General features: G+C 42.7%; 1 protein-coding gene across 1 annotated transcript in view; it reads right to left on the reverse strand.

Moving 5' to 3' along the window:
- UBXN7 (UBX domain protein 7) overlaps positions 1–17266 on the reverse strand; it is a 684054-nt gene that overhangs the window by 446149 nt on the left and 220639 nt on the right. The window contains exon 5 of the mRNA XM_086943995.1: positions 7624–7736. Within this exon, the coding sequence (XP_086800121.1) occupies positions 7624–7736 (113 nt within the window). The remainder of the gene's footprint in view (positions 1–7623; positions 7737–17266) is intronic.

Genomic DNA, 17266 nt, shown 5'->3' on the forward strand with positions numbered 1-17266 from the left:
GAAGCTCCACTCTGAAGCTCCACTCTGCACTCGGAAGCTCCACTCTGAAGCTCCACTCTGCACTCGGAAGCTCCACTCGGAAGCTCCACTCGGAAGCTCCACTCGGAAGCTCCACTCGGAAGCTCCACTCGGAAGCTCCACTCTGCACTCTGAAGCTCCACTCTGAAGCTCCACTCTGCACTCTGAAGCTCCACTCTGAAGCTCCACTCTGAAGCTCCACTCTGCACTCTGAAGCTCCACTCTGAAGCTCCACTCTGAAGCTCCACTCTGCACTCTGAAGCTCCACTCTGAAGCTCCACTCTGCACTCTGAAGCTCCACTCTGAAGCTCCACTCTGAAGCTCCACTCTGCACTCTGAAGCTCCACTCTGAAGCTCCACTCTGAAGCTCCACTCTGCACTCTGAAGCTCCACTCTGAAGCTCCACTCTGCACTCTGAAGCTCCACTCTGAAGCTCCACTCTGAAGCTCCACTCTGAAGCTCCACTCTGAAGCTCCACTCTGAAGCTCCACTCTGAAGCTCCACTCTGCACTCTGAAGCTCCACTCGGAAGCTCCACTCTGAAGCTCCACTCTGAAGCTCCACTCTGAAGCTCCACTCTGAAGCTCCACTCTGAAGCTCCACTCTGAAGCTCCACTCTGAAGCTCCACTCTGCACTCTGAAGCTCCACTCTGCACTCGGAAGCTCCACTCGGAAGCTCCACTCGGAAGCTCCACTCGGAAGCTCCACTCGGAAGCTCCACTCGGAAGCTGCACTCGGAAGCTGCACTCTGAAGCTGCACTCTGAAGCTGCACTCTGAAGCTCCACTCTGCATTCTGAAGCTCCACTCTGAAGCTCTACTCTGAAGCTCCACTCTGCACTCTGAAGCTCCACTCTGAAGCTCCACTCTGAAGCTCCACTCTGCACTCTGAAGCTCCACTCTGAAGCTCCACTCTGAAGCTCCACTCTGAAGCTCCACTCTGAAGCTCCACTCTGAAGCTCCACTCTGAAGCTCCACTCTGAAGCTCCACTCTGAAGCTCCACTCTGCACTCTGAAGCTCCACTCTGAAGCTCCACTCTGCACTCTGAAGCTCCACTCTGAAGCTCCACTCTGAAGCTCCACTCTGAAGCTCCACTCTGAAGCTCCACTCTGAAGCTCCACTCTGAAGCTCCACTCTGCACTCTGAACGGTCAGACTCCAAAAATCGGCCCTAATCACAATAGTATTATTTCACCTGCGTGAATATAAGTCTTTGAAATTCTGGCCAGTGGTAATACACACAAGTAATATAAAATTGTTGTTCCAAAGAGCATTAAATGGAAATAAAACAAGTACCAGACCCATTGACGCCTGCACCTTAAAAGTGAAACTGACTGAAGCAAGCGCCAGGGCCACGTTGAAAAAAAAGCCACACACATTAGATGCAGTCAAGGCGCGCTCACGAGGTCAGAAGGCACTCCACAGGAACAACTACCAGACACATTGTTTCATTTCACTCTGAAAGTGCAGGCGTCAAAGTGAAACTGACTAAAGGAAGCGCACAGCCCATTAGATGCAGTCAAGGCGCGCTCACGAGGTCAAATCTCCAAAGGAGAAGCTCGTGACAGCCTGACTACAGCAGAAAAAGCTCGTAACAGTCTGATGTCCACAATATTCCCAGAAAAGTGGCAACATAAGTTGTCTCGCATAGACAGCAAAAGCTTCGCTTTTGCTTTCGTCTAGGCGAGACCTAAAAAACCCTGACGAAGGCTCTGCCGAAACGCGTTGGTAGATTACCATCTTGACCAATGTTCAGAGATTGGATTTTAAGATATCATTATTCCAACTCTTGTATCTACATATTTGTATTGAATGCTTAATAATTGAGAACTATGCTCTAAGTACGGTTGTAGTTTAAAGTAGGGTCTCCTGTTGTGTACTATTCGGTGGTTCAAACTATAAAAGTTTTTTAAGTATAAACATGCTTCAATTCAACATTGTTTATATACTGTTTTATTTTATGTAAATAGCTGCTTTGTATGTCAAATGCCCTACTAATGAATCTAATAAGATATAAAAATAATAAATCAAAAATATTTTTTCTATAATTGAGTCTGTGTATTTCGATTGTAATATAGGTAGCCAGGTTGTGAGTTTCTAGTACAAAGATTATCCAGCACTGAGCCCGGTGCAGCTTGTTTTCCAATAATATGGATAGAAAAGCTTACAGGAGGCCTGATCGCCACTCGCAACAAAGTGTTGCCAAGCAAGAGCCACCTTGAAATCATCAACACCCAAAAGTGCTGACATTGCACATTCTCTTCGGAGAACAGATCTAACCAAGGCTCTCCCCACCATTGGAAGAGCCCTTGCGCCACATCCGGATGGAGAAGCCACTCATGATCTGCAAGGAACCTTAGGCTGAGTTTGTCTGCCCTGACATTCAGAGAACTGGCCAGATGTTGTACCACCAGGGGAAATGCCAAGTTTTTCCAGCTAAGTCCCGAGGCGCAGGGCCTCTTGACAAAGAGTCCGCAACCCCACTCTGCCTTGTTTGTTGCAGTACCACACGGCCGTAGTGTTGTCCGTGAACACCTGAATTAGCCTTCCCTTGATGGATGGTAAAAAGGCTTTCAGTGGCAATCGTATCACCCGAAGCTCCAACAGGTTGATATGGAGCCTGGCATCCACCGGAGACCAGAATCCTTTGCTTTCCACCTCCCCCAGATGGCTTCCCTATGCCAGAAGAGAAGCATCCATTACTACTGTGCGATATGGGATGGGAAGGAAGAGGGGTCTGCTTCTGACCCAATCGCGGTTTAAGAATCACTGCAGGTCTTTCGCAGTGCCTTCTGAGATCTGAACCAGGTTGGTAAGATGTCCTCGATGTTGAGACCATTGGAACTTCAGGTCCCACAGCGGAGCCAGCATGCCCCACTGTATATGGCCCATCAGCAGGATGCTGGAGGCCACGAGGCCCAACAGCCTCAGAGTCATTCGCACCGAAATCCAAGATAGAGGCTGAAACATCTGTATCATAGCCGGAATATCCTAGACTTGCCGTTCGGGAGGATAGGCCAGAAACTGCACCGTGTCCAGAACTGCCCCGATAAAAGGGAGCATCTGAGAGGGAGTCAGGTGTGATTTCGGCATGTTGATACTGAACCCCCGCAAATGCAGGAGGTTTTCTGTAGTCTGGAGGTGGGAGGCGACTGCTTGGGACGAGTCCACCGTCAACAACCAGTCGTCGAGATAGGGAAAGACAAACTTCTGATCTCCGTAGATGTGCTGCGACCACCGCCATCACCTTTGTGACGATGAAGGGAAGCACCGCAAACTGAACGTGCTTGTGGTCCACCATAAACCGCAGGTAGCGACGATGGGCAGGCAGGACATCCTGCAAACCCAGCGCTACCATCCAGTCTCCCGGATGAAGGGCAGACAGGATCTGAGCTAGGATGAGCATCATGAACTTCTTTACAAGGAACTAGTTGAGGATAGGATGAAGGCCTCCGTCCTTCTTTGGAACCAGAAAATAGCAGGAATTACAACCACACCTATTTCGGTCCCGGGAACCCTCTCTATAGCTCCCTTGTCCAAGAGAGTCCCTGTGCTGGGCTTGGACCAGGTGGCCAGAAGGACGTCCGTTAAGGTCTCACTGAAAGGCGGCAAGGGTTCCGAGTTGGAGACACCAGGCTTCAGGACCTCTGTCAAGACATTAGTCTTGACTGCCACAGTAGGAAACTGCAGGTCCAAGACCTCTGCATTCCTAAGCACCACCATAGCAAATGATGAAACCTCCTCTGTGGCCAGGTTAGGTAGAGACAGCATGCAAGAATCTGGGTTGGTGTCCAGACAACTGGAATCACCCTGTTCCTCATACCAGTCCATGTCCAGGTTGCAGGATTTCTAAGGGATCAAACACCCCCTCCTAATCCTCTTCATCTATTACTAACACTTCAGAATAAGTCAGGTTGAACAGCATGGAGCCATACTGCTCTGTCGGCAGCGGAAGACGCCTGACCGGCTCAGTGTCATCAGGAATGAGGATTGGAGAGGCGCCAGCGACGCCGAAGACCTTGGCGGTGGACGCGGCGCTGGGGAAGTCCACTGTGGAGGTGTAACTGGTGCCGGTCCGGACCCAGGAACGGGTCCAGCTGGAAGCCATTGTGCCGGAGCTGAAGGCACGGAACCCACGGTTGCTCCTCCATCATCTGAGTCTGAGAGGACTTAAGGAATGCTGGCAGGGTTAGGACTTCGAAATATGGCGCACATGATGTCAAAACCCCTTAAACTGGGCGGGGGTCGCTCCCGGACCCAAGAAGGTAGAGAAACACAGAGCAGACCCAGGCACCTGTTCCATGGAACAGGGTCTCGAACGCCTAGGGTCCTCTGCCTGGTCCCGTGACAGGCGAAGTGTGTTTTTTGTGGTGCCTTTTACCTGACTTCGACGAAGAGGACTTCGATTCACCGGAGCAGTGCTCAGACATTTCTCTCGACCGAGACCGGGATCGACGAGGCGACCTCTGTGGGGCCAGACACGAGGCAGCAATCATCTTTAGGGAATGTTCCCTCAAAGTCAAAAACATTACAGAAGGTATCTCTCATTAATGGATCTGCCTGGAAAGAAACCTTGCGAGGGGAACCAGTGTTACTGCCCTTCAGAAAGGCGTTAAAGACCAACCTGTTCAAAAAGACAACATCCTTAATTTAATCGTCAGCTGGGTCGCGGGCGGACAACTGGTGGCTATTTGTTGTGTTCCATTCTTTAAAAGCGCTTAGAGACCAGTGGTGATTTGCGCTATATAAAACTATAGTAACATAACATAACATAACAATTAACATCAGCTCACCGGTGTCGCGGTTATATTAAATACACGGACGTCACCACGACGAACAACACGCCGACGACGCCACGCAAAGTCGACCAATGCCAGTTATTGGAGCGCAAGGGTACTGCTAATAAAAGTCTTCCGGATCCAGCCTGACACATTGAAAGCTCATAGGTAAGGAATCTGCAGCCAGATGTCTCTATTAGATCATCTTTAATTTAACACAACTGGTTAGGTCTGGTGACGTCAGCTGTTGAAAGCTGTGTGCGCCTTATTTTGTACATTGCTATAACTGCCACTATTTTGAGTCGTGAAAGGAAGGGTGGGGAACCCAATAAACCCTTAGAGGCTTGGGTAATTAGTGTATCAGCGGGTGAACGTGCCTACAAGGGATTCTTTTCTCTACTTATTCTCATGTTTTTAAGCAAGCATCAATGATGAGCTCTACACAGTAGCTCACATTAAATTATTTCAAAAACTGAATTAAACATGAACAAATCAGCAAAACAATATTTCAAACAGGTGTATGCTTCTTGAAACACAAATTTTTTTTTGAATCAATATTCAAGGGTACAAAGAAAGCTACATGTATGCACATAAATCAACACACAGTGACTAAGATTTAAAAGTTATACGTTACTATAGTCTTCTCATTGTCACTAATGTGGTCACCTCTTCCAAACAATATGTACAAAAGGAAATTGCGACTGATTATACAGAAAACACAGCCTTTAGTGAAAAAATTCACAAAGAAAATAGGTGTAATTGTTGACGTTTCGGTCTATGTAGTGAAGGCATCTGTTAGACCATCTTCAGTTGAATGACTTTAAGAGACTACATTGGTGGCTTAAAATGGTTGATGTAGTCTAGTACATTAAAATCGTATTCAAGGTCGACGTAACTGGCGTTGACACAGAAAAAATCGCGTTCGAGGTCAAGATAATAGCTATCGATTCGAATAGCTGACTTTGACACAGAAAACTCTCAGGAATGTGAAGTTCACGGGTGCTTTCACTCCTCCAGTGCTCCAATAGGACAAACTGTTTCAAGTGTCTGTGTGGCCGATCACTTCATTCTAAGTTCATAACTGGCTCTGCTCCATATAGCGATCTGCTGCATCCACAGTCAGCTGAATGTGGATGAAGCGGATCGCTATACAGAGCAGAGCCCAGTCTTGAACTTTAAATGAAGTGATTGGCCATGCCCACACTTGTGGGAAAATGTATGGGAAACTATATGGGAAAATGTGACCCTTGCCAAACATTATAAGGGTATTGCAAGTTACTTGAGGAGTTCCGTAACTATATAGATTAACGAGGCCAAAGTTTTTAGAAGGACAAGGAACTCTGAGGTGACTTGCAATATCCTTAAAATGTATAAGAGAAAGTATGTTATTCCTTACAATGCACAGTCCCACCATTGCCATTCCTGAAAACCCCTTACATGATTAGCATCTTCCGCTTTCATATGAAATTAACACACAAACATGCAGAATCTTTTAAGTTTATTTCTGATGCTCAGAATGTGTAGAAAAAGGCAGAGAGATTATATTTTTCCTGTAAAGAGCTTTAATGTGCCAAACAAATATGTTGCCATAGAGAACACGTTACTTACCTCTAATAACTTTCTGGTGGATACTGCAGATTTCTCACCTTATGAAATCGCTGCGTGCCAAACTACATCATGTGCATTGACAAGTTGCATAATGTGACTCAGGATCAACTCCATTCTGCACCAGAAGTGACATGAGCCCCTTGGCAGCCCAAAGTCTTCAAGCTACTACCACCACCGCCGTGCAGCACAGAGTACCAAGGCAGTTGCACCAGAGTTCACTGATTCCCAGAATGTTGTTGGAGAGTTGCTGGGACCCTCAGAAGGCAAGCTATCAAGCCAGGAAAGATTATTCCGCGATCGCAACAACGGGCGACTGGTATAATCCAGTGGCAACAGGACTATAGCTAGACTGAAGAGTTCTTCACGGGACATCAGCCCTTCGTGGACCATGGCATCCCTAACAGGGAGACCCCAGTCGACTGCACTGCATAAAAAGCATCCTCTGCATCCTTCATCCCCTGCATCGGGATCACTCCACAGGAATCCATTGCAACATGGATAAAGTACCTGGAACTGCTATTTTTATAATTGGGTTCGGATTTCTTGAGTGTTGTGTCTAAATCTTCTTCAATTGTTTTGTTGCTGTTTGAAAGCTTAACCCGTGTTCCTCTGTTTAAGACTTGCTGCTCATTGCCACAGCTATCCAGGATCGATCCGAGAGTTTTACAAACAAAACTTACTCGACTTAAACAGGCCGGTAAGTGCATTACACGGTGAGGACACACAACCACACAATATAATTTACCCCATTTCCTCATACCTGATCAATGGAAAGTAAGGCTGAACTATAACTACACAGTGATTACTACCATTGAGTACTAGGTGGTAAAAGAGTACTCTGAGATCCGTCGCACAGACAGGGAAATTTCAATATTTACAATTTTCAAGAAACATTCAATGATGCACAACTTTAGGGTGGCAATGAAAACTATGATGGAAGGACCCGTCATAGACCGCCTATTGTGTAAAAATAAGCCATGCACTTTCAGTTGGCCTACGGAATTCAAGTAGCAAGAAGTCTGAAATTATTCTTTAACCCCTTCGATGCTTGTGACTGAACCATTCCGTCATCAGTCACGGCTGAGCTGTGCTGATGACGGAATGGTTCCGTCACGACCACACCCTGTTCTGGAATGTCCAGCACAGGGGCAAAATTCAAGTAGCAGCCAAGGTGTTAACTTAACATACCCACTGACCTGTTTCACTGCTAATTCTTACTCACCGTGTCAAAGCTTCCTTTGTGCATCAAATCGATAGGAGGTCTAAAGAGGTCTGCCAAAGTGGTAAGCTTCTTGTCCACTGACCCACCATTCCGCAGCTCCTGCTCCTGGCGTACTGCACCATCCCAGCAGGTCAAAGGGGAAAAAATGAGATTCAATGTAACTAAAAGGCGAGGAAAGTCTGAAGACTTGCAACTTGACTAGTCACACAGAAGACTATAAGCATTCAAAACACATTAAAAAAATATATTCAAACTCTACAAGGAGAAAACATGAGAAGGTCTCAGAAAATGAGAGGGGCTCTTTAAAAACCAAAAGAGGTACAGCACGAAATTGACAAAAGTCAAACAACAAGTATCCTCTTTTGGTCTCAAACCATACGATAACAATCATACAATTTATACAGCCCGTATCATCAGAACATCAATGTCCCAAATATCAAAAATATATATAGTAAAGAAATATTTTTATTTCATACAATTAAAACCGCTAAATTAAAACAATCATGTTAAAAACATTTAACGGGAGAGAACAGTAGACAAAACATAGTTCTTATCACAGTTAAGGGAAAACGTTTATGAATAATATTTCTATTGTGACAGACAATCCTGAAGTTACTGGTGGCTCCACAATGATATGAACTATTTTATTTCTACTGTTCTCTCCTGTACTTGTACATATTATGTTTTGAAATTGTAGCAAAAGTTTCTTATTTTTGTCTTGCATGTGTACTTATAAAATGTGCAAAGATTTCTTACATGTTTTTAACATGATTATGTTTTAATCTGGAAAAGCAGCAAACCTCTTCTCTGCTGGGGAGACTAAATAGCAACAAAATAACAGATGTTTTGATGGAGGCGATTCCGTTAATGCCATAATGTAGCCTGTGAAGTCTCTAGTAATTGTTTAAAGGACCCCGAGGTTGAGAGGAAGAATTCTCCAGGGCAATTGGAGAAGGAGAGGGATTTAAATCCAGAAAGTGCCAAGACTCATTATTTGACAACAGGCTTATTGGTTTGTGATTTCCAAGAGAATGTAAATAATGTTGGAGGAGAGTGGGAAAATCGCAGACACAACGAGAATGCTACAGAAGTCGCGCACGAACACTCAGCACCTGTGGACTCAGCATGTTCTCTACTGGAAGTTGATAGGGAGGATATGGCAAGTATCTCATCCGATGGAAGCTTAGTGGGTGATGGAAATATGCCACCAGACACACTGACATTGAATGGTGATAGAGGCTGCAAGGAACTATTATTATTGCAAGATGGCGGCCAGAGATTGGACAATCCCAAATTATTGGAAAAGGAGAGTGATGTGCTGGCAGTTTTAAAAGATACAACAGAGAAGGCTGGATTTGTGTCTAAATCACCTAATGTATCTTATGGCAAAAAGTCAAAACAAAAGGCCAAAGTATCATCAAGATCTGCAAAGAAAATATGTCATGTACACGACAATCTGAGACAAAATATAGTACCTTTACAAGCCAAAGTTGCTTCTGAAAATAGTCCTCTCCGTAAATGGGTTCAGGCTAAAGGGGAGGGGAGGGTCAAGTCTATGATATCACGATTAGAAAACTAAGCTAGAAGACTTAGAGAATCGCCAGCAACTGCATCATATAAGGATATTCGGGGTCCCGGAGGGAAAGGAGGGCTCATACCCGAGGGCATTTGTGGTCCAGCTGTTCCAGAAGGCCTTCGCTCAACTAGCAGATTGGGACTGGGATTCTCAGTTACAATGAGTTCATAGACTTCTGTTGGCCCAGCATCAGCAAGGAGCCCAATATTCTCTATCATTTTTGATTTTCTTTGGGAATTTCCTTCTTTGAAAGTTTGCCCTAATTAACCTGTTACAGTGGACTCTTACTTTTTTTGTTTGATCCGATTTATGTAAGATAACCATGGACAGACGTTGGAAGCTACACCAGTTAATTGATTCAATAAGGAGCACAAGTATTTTTACAGGAGCCTGCACAGCTAAAGGTCTTGAAGGGTGGACACTCGTATTTTTTCTCAGATGAAAAAGAGACTAAGCAAGCGATCTGCAAGCGGAAGCAGCTAATAAGACTTAACAAAACTTCTTTTTTTCTTTTGTTGGTTTTTCTTGCTATGGTTTTCCTTTCTTCTTTTTCTCCTCTTCGCTAAATGGGATAGGGCATGGGGGGCTACAGTAGTGGTACGGTCTCCGAGGAGCTGCCCAAATAAGCGGCAGCAGGTAAAAGGGGAGGATTACTCCTTTTTGGAACAGGGTGGGGGCAGAGAACATCAGAGGTTCTAGGGGTGGTGGGAGGCTGTTGTGGGGTAAATACGAGGGGTGGAAAATGTCATCAGGGGACACTTCACAGTTTGGGTAAGAGGAGGTTCAGTAAACAGTTTGATTTAGGCAGAGGTGTAAGATGTGTAAGAATAAAGAAGGGAATTTGGTTTAGTAGCAATTTAGTCGATAAGAATGATCATTACTATGGATCGGATTAAATGTTTGGCATGGAATGCTGCGGGATTGAACAGTGCAAATAAGCTACAATTAGTGTATGAGGAGCTCAAAATGTACCGCCCACATACAGTTTTATTAACAGAGACACATCTTGCATATAAGGATCGGAATCTTTTTAAACATCTGGTTAAGAAATAATAGTATGTACTACACAAAATGTTGCAATAAGGGGTGCTGCTATATTAAAGCATAAGAGGTTTTCATGTACAATAAATAAGACACTGATGGATCAGAGGGGCCGATGGAAACTCGCACTGTTAGAAATTAGAGGCAAGAAGTATGTGTTTTGTTCAGTCTATGAATTTAATATAGATGATCCTACCGTTTTTGATTTGCTTAATATGGAAATGTTAGATTGGGATGGGAAGTGGCGGGTGAAGGGGGAGTTTAATTGTGTTATGGACTACAGTATTGACTCAACAACACAGGGGGCTACTCCTAGAATGCGAAGGACACGTTCTGCAATATTGGAAATGGTGCGGCTGCAGTCAATAAAAGATGCTTGGAGGCTATACGTTTTACTCTGCTCTTCATCAGCTTTACTCAAGAATTGATATGGCATGGCTTTCAGATATGTAATGTCAGTTTCAGACATGGAAATATGCCCTCGGGTTAGTTCTGATCATAACCCTATTATACTATCTTTTCAGGCTACACCTGAATATAAAACACCCAGATCCTTCTCTTTTCCAAGATATTTACTTACAGATAGTGAATATCTGGCTAATATTGCTAAACAGCTTGAGGTATTTTTTTTGTGAGAATATTGGGACAGCATCCCCGCTTACTGTTTGGGATACTATGAAAGCATTTGTTAGAGGCATCACTCAGCAATTTATATGGCAGCAGAACAAGGAGAGGAAAAAAGACTCAGATGCCTATTCAATCAGTATATAATAACGAAAAACAACATGCTGAAGCAGTTAAGCGGGATACTATGGATCAGGATCAGCTGCTTCTCTCTTTGATAGACGCTAAAAAAGCAGTTAAGAAGTCTTTTCAGGAAAAAATAGCAGTTAGATATAATAAATATCAGCTATCAGAATATGAATATGGCGAGCAAATTGGTATGGTCCTGGCTCCTAGAGTAAAAGACGAAAGGGCTAAAACAAAGGTTAGTGCTATAAAAGGTACAAATGGAATTTTATATACTCATCCCCAAGCTGTACTAGATCAGTTTTACATGTACTATCAGAAATTGTATTCATATACATTTATACCTGATAAGAGAGATATGGCACAATATCTTAAGGATAGTTATCTTTCAGCCATGAGGGAGGAAAATGTGGCTTCATTAGATGGCGATATTACGACAGAAGAAATAAATATAGCAATATCTGCTCTCCCTTCTGGGAAAGCTGCTGGGGATAATTCTATACCTAAAGAATTCTATAAAGTTTTCAATAGTGTCTTACTTGTACCATTTACAATGGTTATACAACATATTGGTTTATGTGGGACGATACCAGAATCATGGAATATGATGCAGATAGTTTTTTTTCCTAAAAAAGAATAAACCACCTGCTGAGTGTGGCTCATATCGACCGATTTTGCTCATAAAAGCGGATGCCAAGATTTTTGCAAAAATCTTGGCAAATCAATTGGCTCCAATGATGTCAGAACTAGTGTCTGACTACCAACACAGATTTGTTATAGGCAGAGATACTACTCCTCATGTTAATATGGCAGTACGGTCCTTCGACATGGCAGAGAAGCTGTCAATAGACCTCTGCATGATTCTTTTAAATGCTGAAAAAGCCTTTGAGAGGGTGGGGTTTTGTATGGGCTACATTGGCAGCTTTTGGTTTTAAGGGACAGGTCAAGTACTGGATCCAAGCTCTATACGATAAACCCCAAGCAAAATGATCATACTTCGGACTACATTCATCATTCAGAATGTTATGTGGCACTAGGTAAGGTTGCCCTCTCTCCCCTTTGCGATTTGCTCTTTAAATAGAGCCATTTATATGTGCATTGCAATCCAATATACAAATATATTCACTAATAACAGAGGCAATCAAACTCAAGATAACTGCATATGCAGATGATATCACAGGTTTTACAATTAATCCTGCCAGGGCGTTAAGATCAGTTGAGGAGGAACGGACTAAATTTGGTGCTCTGTTCGGATATTAATTGAATGTAAACAAAACGCAAGTGCTTATTAATTTTAAGCCCGAATGTTCAATCATGGGTATTTACCCGGTAGTTACTTATTTGGGGGTCCGGCTCTCAGCTACGATCAATCGTAATTTTTCTTTAAATTATGAATTATTATTTAAGGAGACTGCTATGCAATTAAAAAATTGGCAAACTCCCAATTAATTAAAATGAAAATATTACCCAAATTCTTATACTTATTTCGATCAATTCCCTTGAGGGTTCCTAATGTATTTTTTTAAGAAACTTGAAGGTATATTTAGTAGTTCCATTTGGGGGCATAAAAAATCCAGACGGGTGATAGAGATGCTTAAACTCGCTTACAATCAAGGCGGACTTGATTTCCCGGACTTCAAGATTTATTTTTGGGCAGTGTTCTCTGGGCGATTTCGTAGTCTGTTAAGTCTCAACCAGAAAGACTCTCTTTGTCGCCTGATCTAGTCATATGTTTCTATATCGGACTAATGAACCAAACTATTTTAAGAGAGTCAGGTTTAAGACTATCCTAGATAGCATACGTTTGGCAAGCAATGGCTGTTAGAGGTAATCTGTACCTATACTACGATAACCTGCCATTATGGGGCAATCCAATGTTTCCTGAGGTGTTCCATGATAATGCAGGTAAACAATGGGCTAAATATGGGATCCAGTGTCTTGGGGACCTATATGATAAAAATGGGCCAGTAACATTTGAGAGTTTACAAATCTACTTTAAACTACCTGGTCATTTTTATTTTAAGTACTTACAAATCAGGGATTATTTAGTAAAACATTTGGCTTGGACTTCAATAACTGATTCCGAGATTTGGGACTGTTTGCATGGGGATAAAACGAAGTCTCTGATTAGTGAAATGTACAAACACCTTAATAATTATGAACAGGATGATAGTGTATAGCTAGCTACACGCTGGAGTCAAACCCTGGGGACAGAGGTAACACCAATCGTTATTAAACATGCTTTTGGCACTATTGCTGATGTCGTCCATTCGGTTAGTTTGAGACTACAACAATTTTGCACTATATGTATGCTGTATTAGGCGCCACATAAAATATCTAAATGGAATCAAGAGAGCACAGGAGGGGATCGGACAAAATGTCCAAAATGTGGCATATATGCAGCGGATATATTACATATGTTTGTAAACTGTTCAGAACGGAACGATTTCTGGCAGAAAATCGGCCAAGTGCATCATAAATTAGGGCTAGATTGTCCTCTAACAGATATAGAAATCATGTTGGGGTATAGGGATGGTAATTGTGCGTCTGAGAGACTTATCAATTTTCTTTTTTATTTTTATTTTTTAAATTTTTTTATTGAGAGTTCATAATCAAAGAGTAAACATTACATGACACATTAGCAGCGGAATTGATACAGTACAAAATAAAGTGCGTGTGCATAAGTACAAAAACATTTGCATGACATTACTGATAAAGTTAATACAAAAATGTGAATCAAAATCTAGACCCATCTTACACTAGCGTCATTTATATACAAAAACATGTTCGAATTTCGACAATTTAGAACTTAGTCATAAAGTGCAATGTGTATAGTACTATCATAATAACGATCTAGCAGGCTAATATTAGAAGAAGTTGTTGAAAATAGGTATCGAAAATAATCAAACTAGGATTCAAACACAGTCCAGTATTTATCGTACTTCTTAAGGGCCCCTGATCTCAGTGCGTATTTTCTTTCCCTACCCTGAATCTGTAATAATTTTGTCTTCCATGCCTGTAGGGTTGGTACTGACTCTGATTTCCAGGATTGTAAAATAAGAGATTTAGCTATGAGAGAGGCTATAAATAAGGACTCATTGTGAGAAGTGTGGCTCGGGGAGAAGCCTAGGACTGTAGTTAACTCATCAAAAGAAATAGTGGCTTTGATCGTGGTTGAAAGATATTTTTCTATTTCCCTCCAGAATAACTGTATTTTGAGGCACTCCCAGACGATATGCTTCCAGGTGCCTTTTTCTTCGCAGCGGAAGCATTTATCGGCAACTTGGGGATAAATACTATGGAGGAATGAGGAAGTTCTATTTATTATAAAATTGCATACGTTTGAAATTAGCACCGCGGAAGATGGTTTTATTAAATGTATTAATCTTATCCCATGTCAGTTTGCTAATTTCAATGTCTTCCCTCTTTTTCCACCTTTTAGGATCTTATTGGAGGAGTCAATTCCGTTGTCATCTTTTAATATTTTAATCCAAGTACTGATCTTCTTTTGTGTTGGATTATTTAATGCTATATTCAGATCTTTTTTATAAAATAGATTACCTGTATCTAACTCTCTAAGATCCGCATGGAGCAGAACAAAAGACCATTTCAGTATTGTACAAGCGTGGTGGATCTGCCTAGCGATTTCCTCCCAGGATGTCCATCTATTCCCTGTGAGGAAGTCCTCAATTTTCTCAAAGCCATTCTCCTTCCAAAGTCTCACTAAATTATTATCCAGACGGCGCCCCTCGCCAGAGCTAAAATTGGTTAAATTTGTTGTACTACTTATTTTAAACATGCCATAAAATTTCAAGAGCTGTGTTTTCTGTTTAAAAACCCACTGTAAGGACTTATAACAAACCTTCTTTGGATCCTTCGTAATTCTAACATGATCAGTAATTTTAGATTCCAACAACATCTTCTTTATAAAAAAATTGTCTGCCTCATGATCGTCTAGAAAAAAAACCTGGAGCTATGATGTGCAAAAGAAGCTAAATAATAGTCTCTAACGTTTGGGAGGGACAGCCCTCCTTGTGCAGAAGGGAGGTACAAAGTGCTAAGTGCAAGCCTAGAAAACTTTTTTGCCCAAAGGAAGGAGGTAATGAAAGCATCCACTTTTTTAAAAAAGGAAACCTGGATTGCACAGGGGGCCGCACTAAAAAGAAAGTTAAAAAGAGGTAGAATAGACATACGTATTAAAGCTGCCTGTCCCATTTTGGACAATGGTAGTATATTCCAGCGATCTAAATGAGACCCAACCTTTTTTAACAGAGGTATATAATTTAACGAATACAGGTCTTCCAGCTTATCCGAGATAAATATTCCCAGATATCTCTTTGGGCATATGTTGTATATCTGCCTAAATTCCGGCATTAAAGTGTCTACAGTGCAGTTAGCTAAGATTATTTCTGTCTTGTTAACATTTATCTTATAGCCCCCTAACTTTTGAAAGTCAATGAAAAATATTTTAAATTTTCACTTGACTTGAGGGTTTTGAATCTAAAAAAAGGGCGATATCATCAGCATATAATTTTATGTTTGTCATTCCAGCTACTGGAACTGTGTCGGTCATTGTATCCCCGATTGCGATCGCCAATGGTTCGATGAATAATACAAATAAAATTGGCGACAGAGGACATCCTTGGTGCGTGCCTCTGCTAACCTGACATGTCCCAATATTAATATTATTGATGATAATCTGTGCCCTGGAATTCGCATAAAGTTGTTTTAAAAGGGAAATAAAAACAATCGGAAAATCGAAACTGTGCAAAATAGCAAAAAGACAGTCCCATGACAACAGGTCGAAAGCTTTCTCAGCATCTAAAAGCCAGATTTGAGCTTTCACCTTATTAGTGTTAAAATAATCCAGTGCCTCCAATATAATTTTTTTATTTGTATGGAGATGTCTACCTGCTATAAAACCACACTGATCAGGGCCTATAAGAGACCCTACTATTTTATTCAACCGGTTCGCTAAAAGTTTCGTAAAAATTTTATAATCTGGGTTTAAAAGACTTATGGTCTGTACGAATTTGTATTTTCCTTATCCTTTCCTTTTTAGGTCTCGCGCCTGCGATGCATATGGCGAAGCCATATGCCATCGCGCAGGCGCGATACTATTGCTGCCGGGTCTGCTTCCGAGGAGACAGGAGATTTCACGCGCACGCTCTGGAAAGCGATCGGCGCCGGCCACGCGTGCGCGTTTCCCAATCTCCTGTCTCTCTGGGAAGCACAGTGAGCCCCTGAGATTGGGAGGCGCGGCTCCTCTTGCTCAAGGGCAGAGTCCTCGCTTTCAGCTTTGCGTGAACTCTCTTCTCTGTTCCTCTATTATCACAATGGCTCGCTCCTCTACCGGCCAATGGGTGGGAGTTCTTTCCGGAAACATTGACCTCATCCACATTCGTCAGTTTGGATTGGGCCCAAACGGGGACAAACACATGACCGTTGGCAGGATATCGTCCCGGGGCGGAGATCCATTCTACACTTCTCAAAGAATCCAGAAGGCGTGCAGCGTCAAAGCAAGCGCCTCGAAGCCTGCAGGCGTGGGATGAGAGGCGAGAAGAAGGAACCACTACCCTTCCAGAAAGGTAATCTCATCGGAGGTTCTGGTGGCATTTTAAATAAGATGGGGCAGATTTACGAGCCCCTTGTTATTAATGAGCGCTCAGCAACTTTTCTGACTTGCGATGCTTCTAATTTGAAATGTAGTAGACCGGGCTTGTGCTTTCCCGTTCTCGTTATTTACTTAATGCATCTCAAATCAGTCATAGCTTTCCCTCCGCCTGCCCCTGCCGGTTATTCTTCTGACATGCTTGCTGAGACAGTCGTTTTGCTAAGCGGAGCACTACGCAGCCACCATGCACAGCAGAGTATAGGGAAAATATTGTGCCAATTCATAACTCTGTGAGATATTCATCGTAGGTAATTCCTCATTACTGCTACCGCCACAATCTTCTTGTGTATAACTGCATTGTGTCGCAAAGTCTTTCGTGTAAGAGCATGTGTGATGTGTTGTGTGCTTTGACTGATGGTGTTCATACACGTCACAAACATTGGCACCGCTAATCTGCCTTTAATGTGGTAAAAACATGCATACCGTGTTAGGCGACGCCATTGTGTTCATACGAGTTACCACGTTAAAGTCGGATCTGTTAACTTTGCCATGATGATTGCAATTGAGACCATATATGCTGCTGCGTGTGATTTAAGGACACTTCTATAATAGAAAAAACGCCAATATCAGTTTTTTGTATCTACTTCAATTTTTGGATGTCT

Source organism: Lissotriton vulgaris, chromosome 11, assembly GCF_964263255.1.
Source record: "Lissotriton vulgaris chromosome 11, aLisVul1.2, whole genome shotgun sequence".
In the NCBI taxonomy this organism is placed as follows: domain Eukaryota; kingdom Metazoa; phylum Chordata; class Amphibia; order Caudata; family Salamandridae; genus Lissotriton; species Lissotriton vulgaris.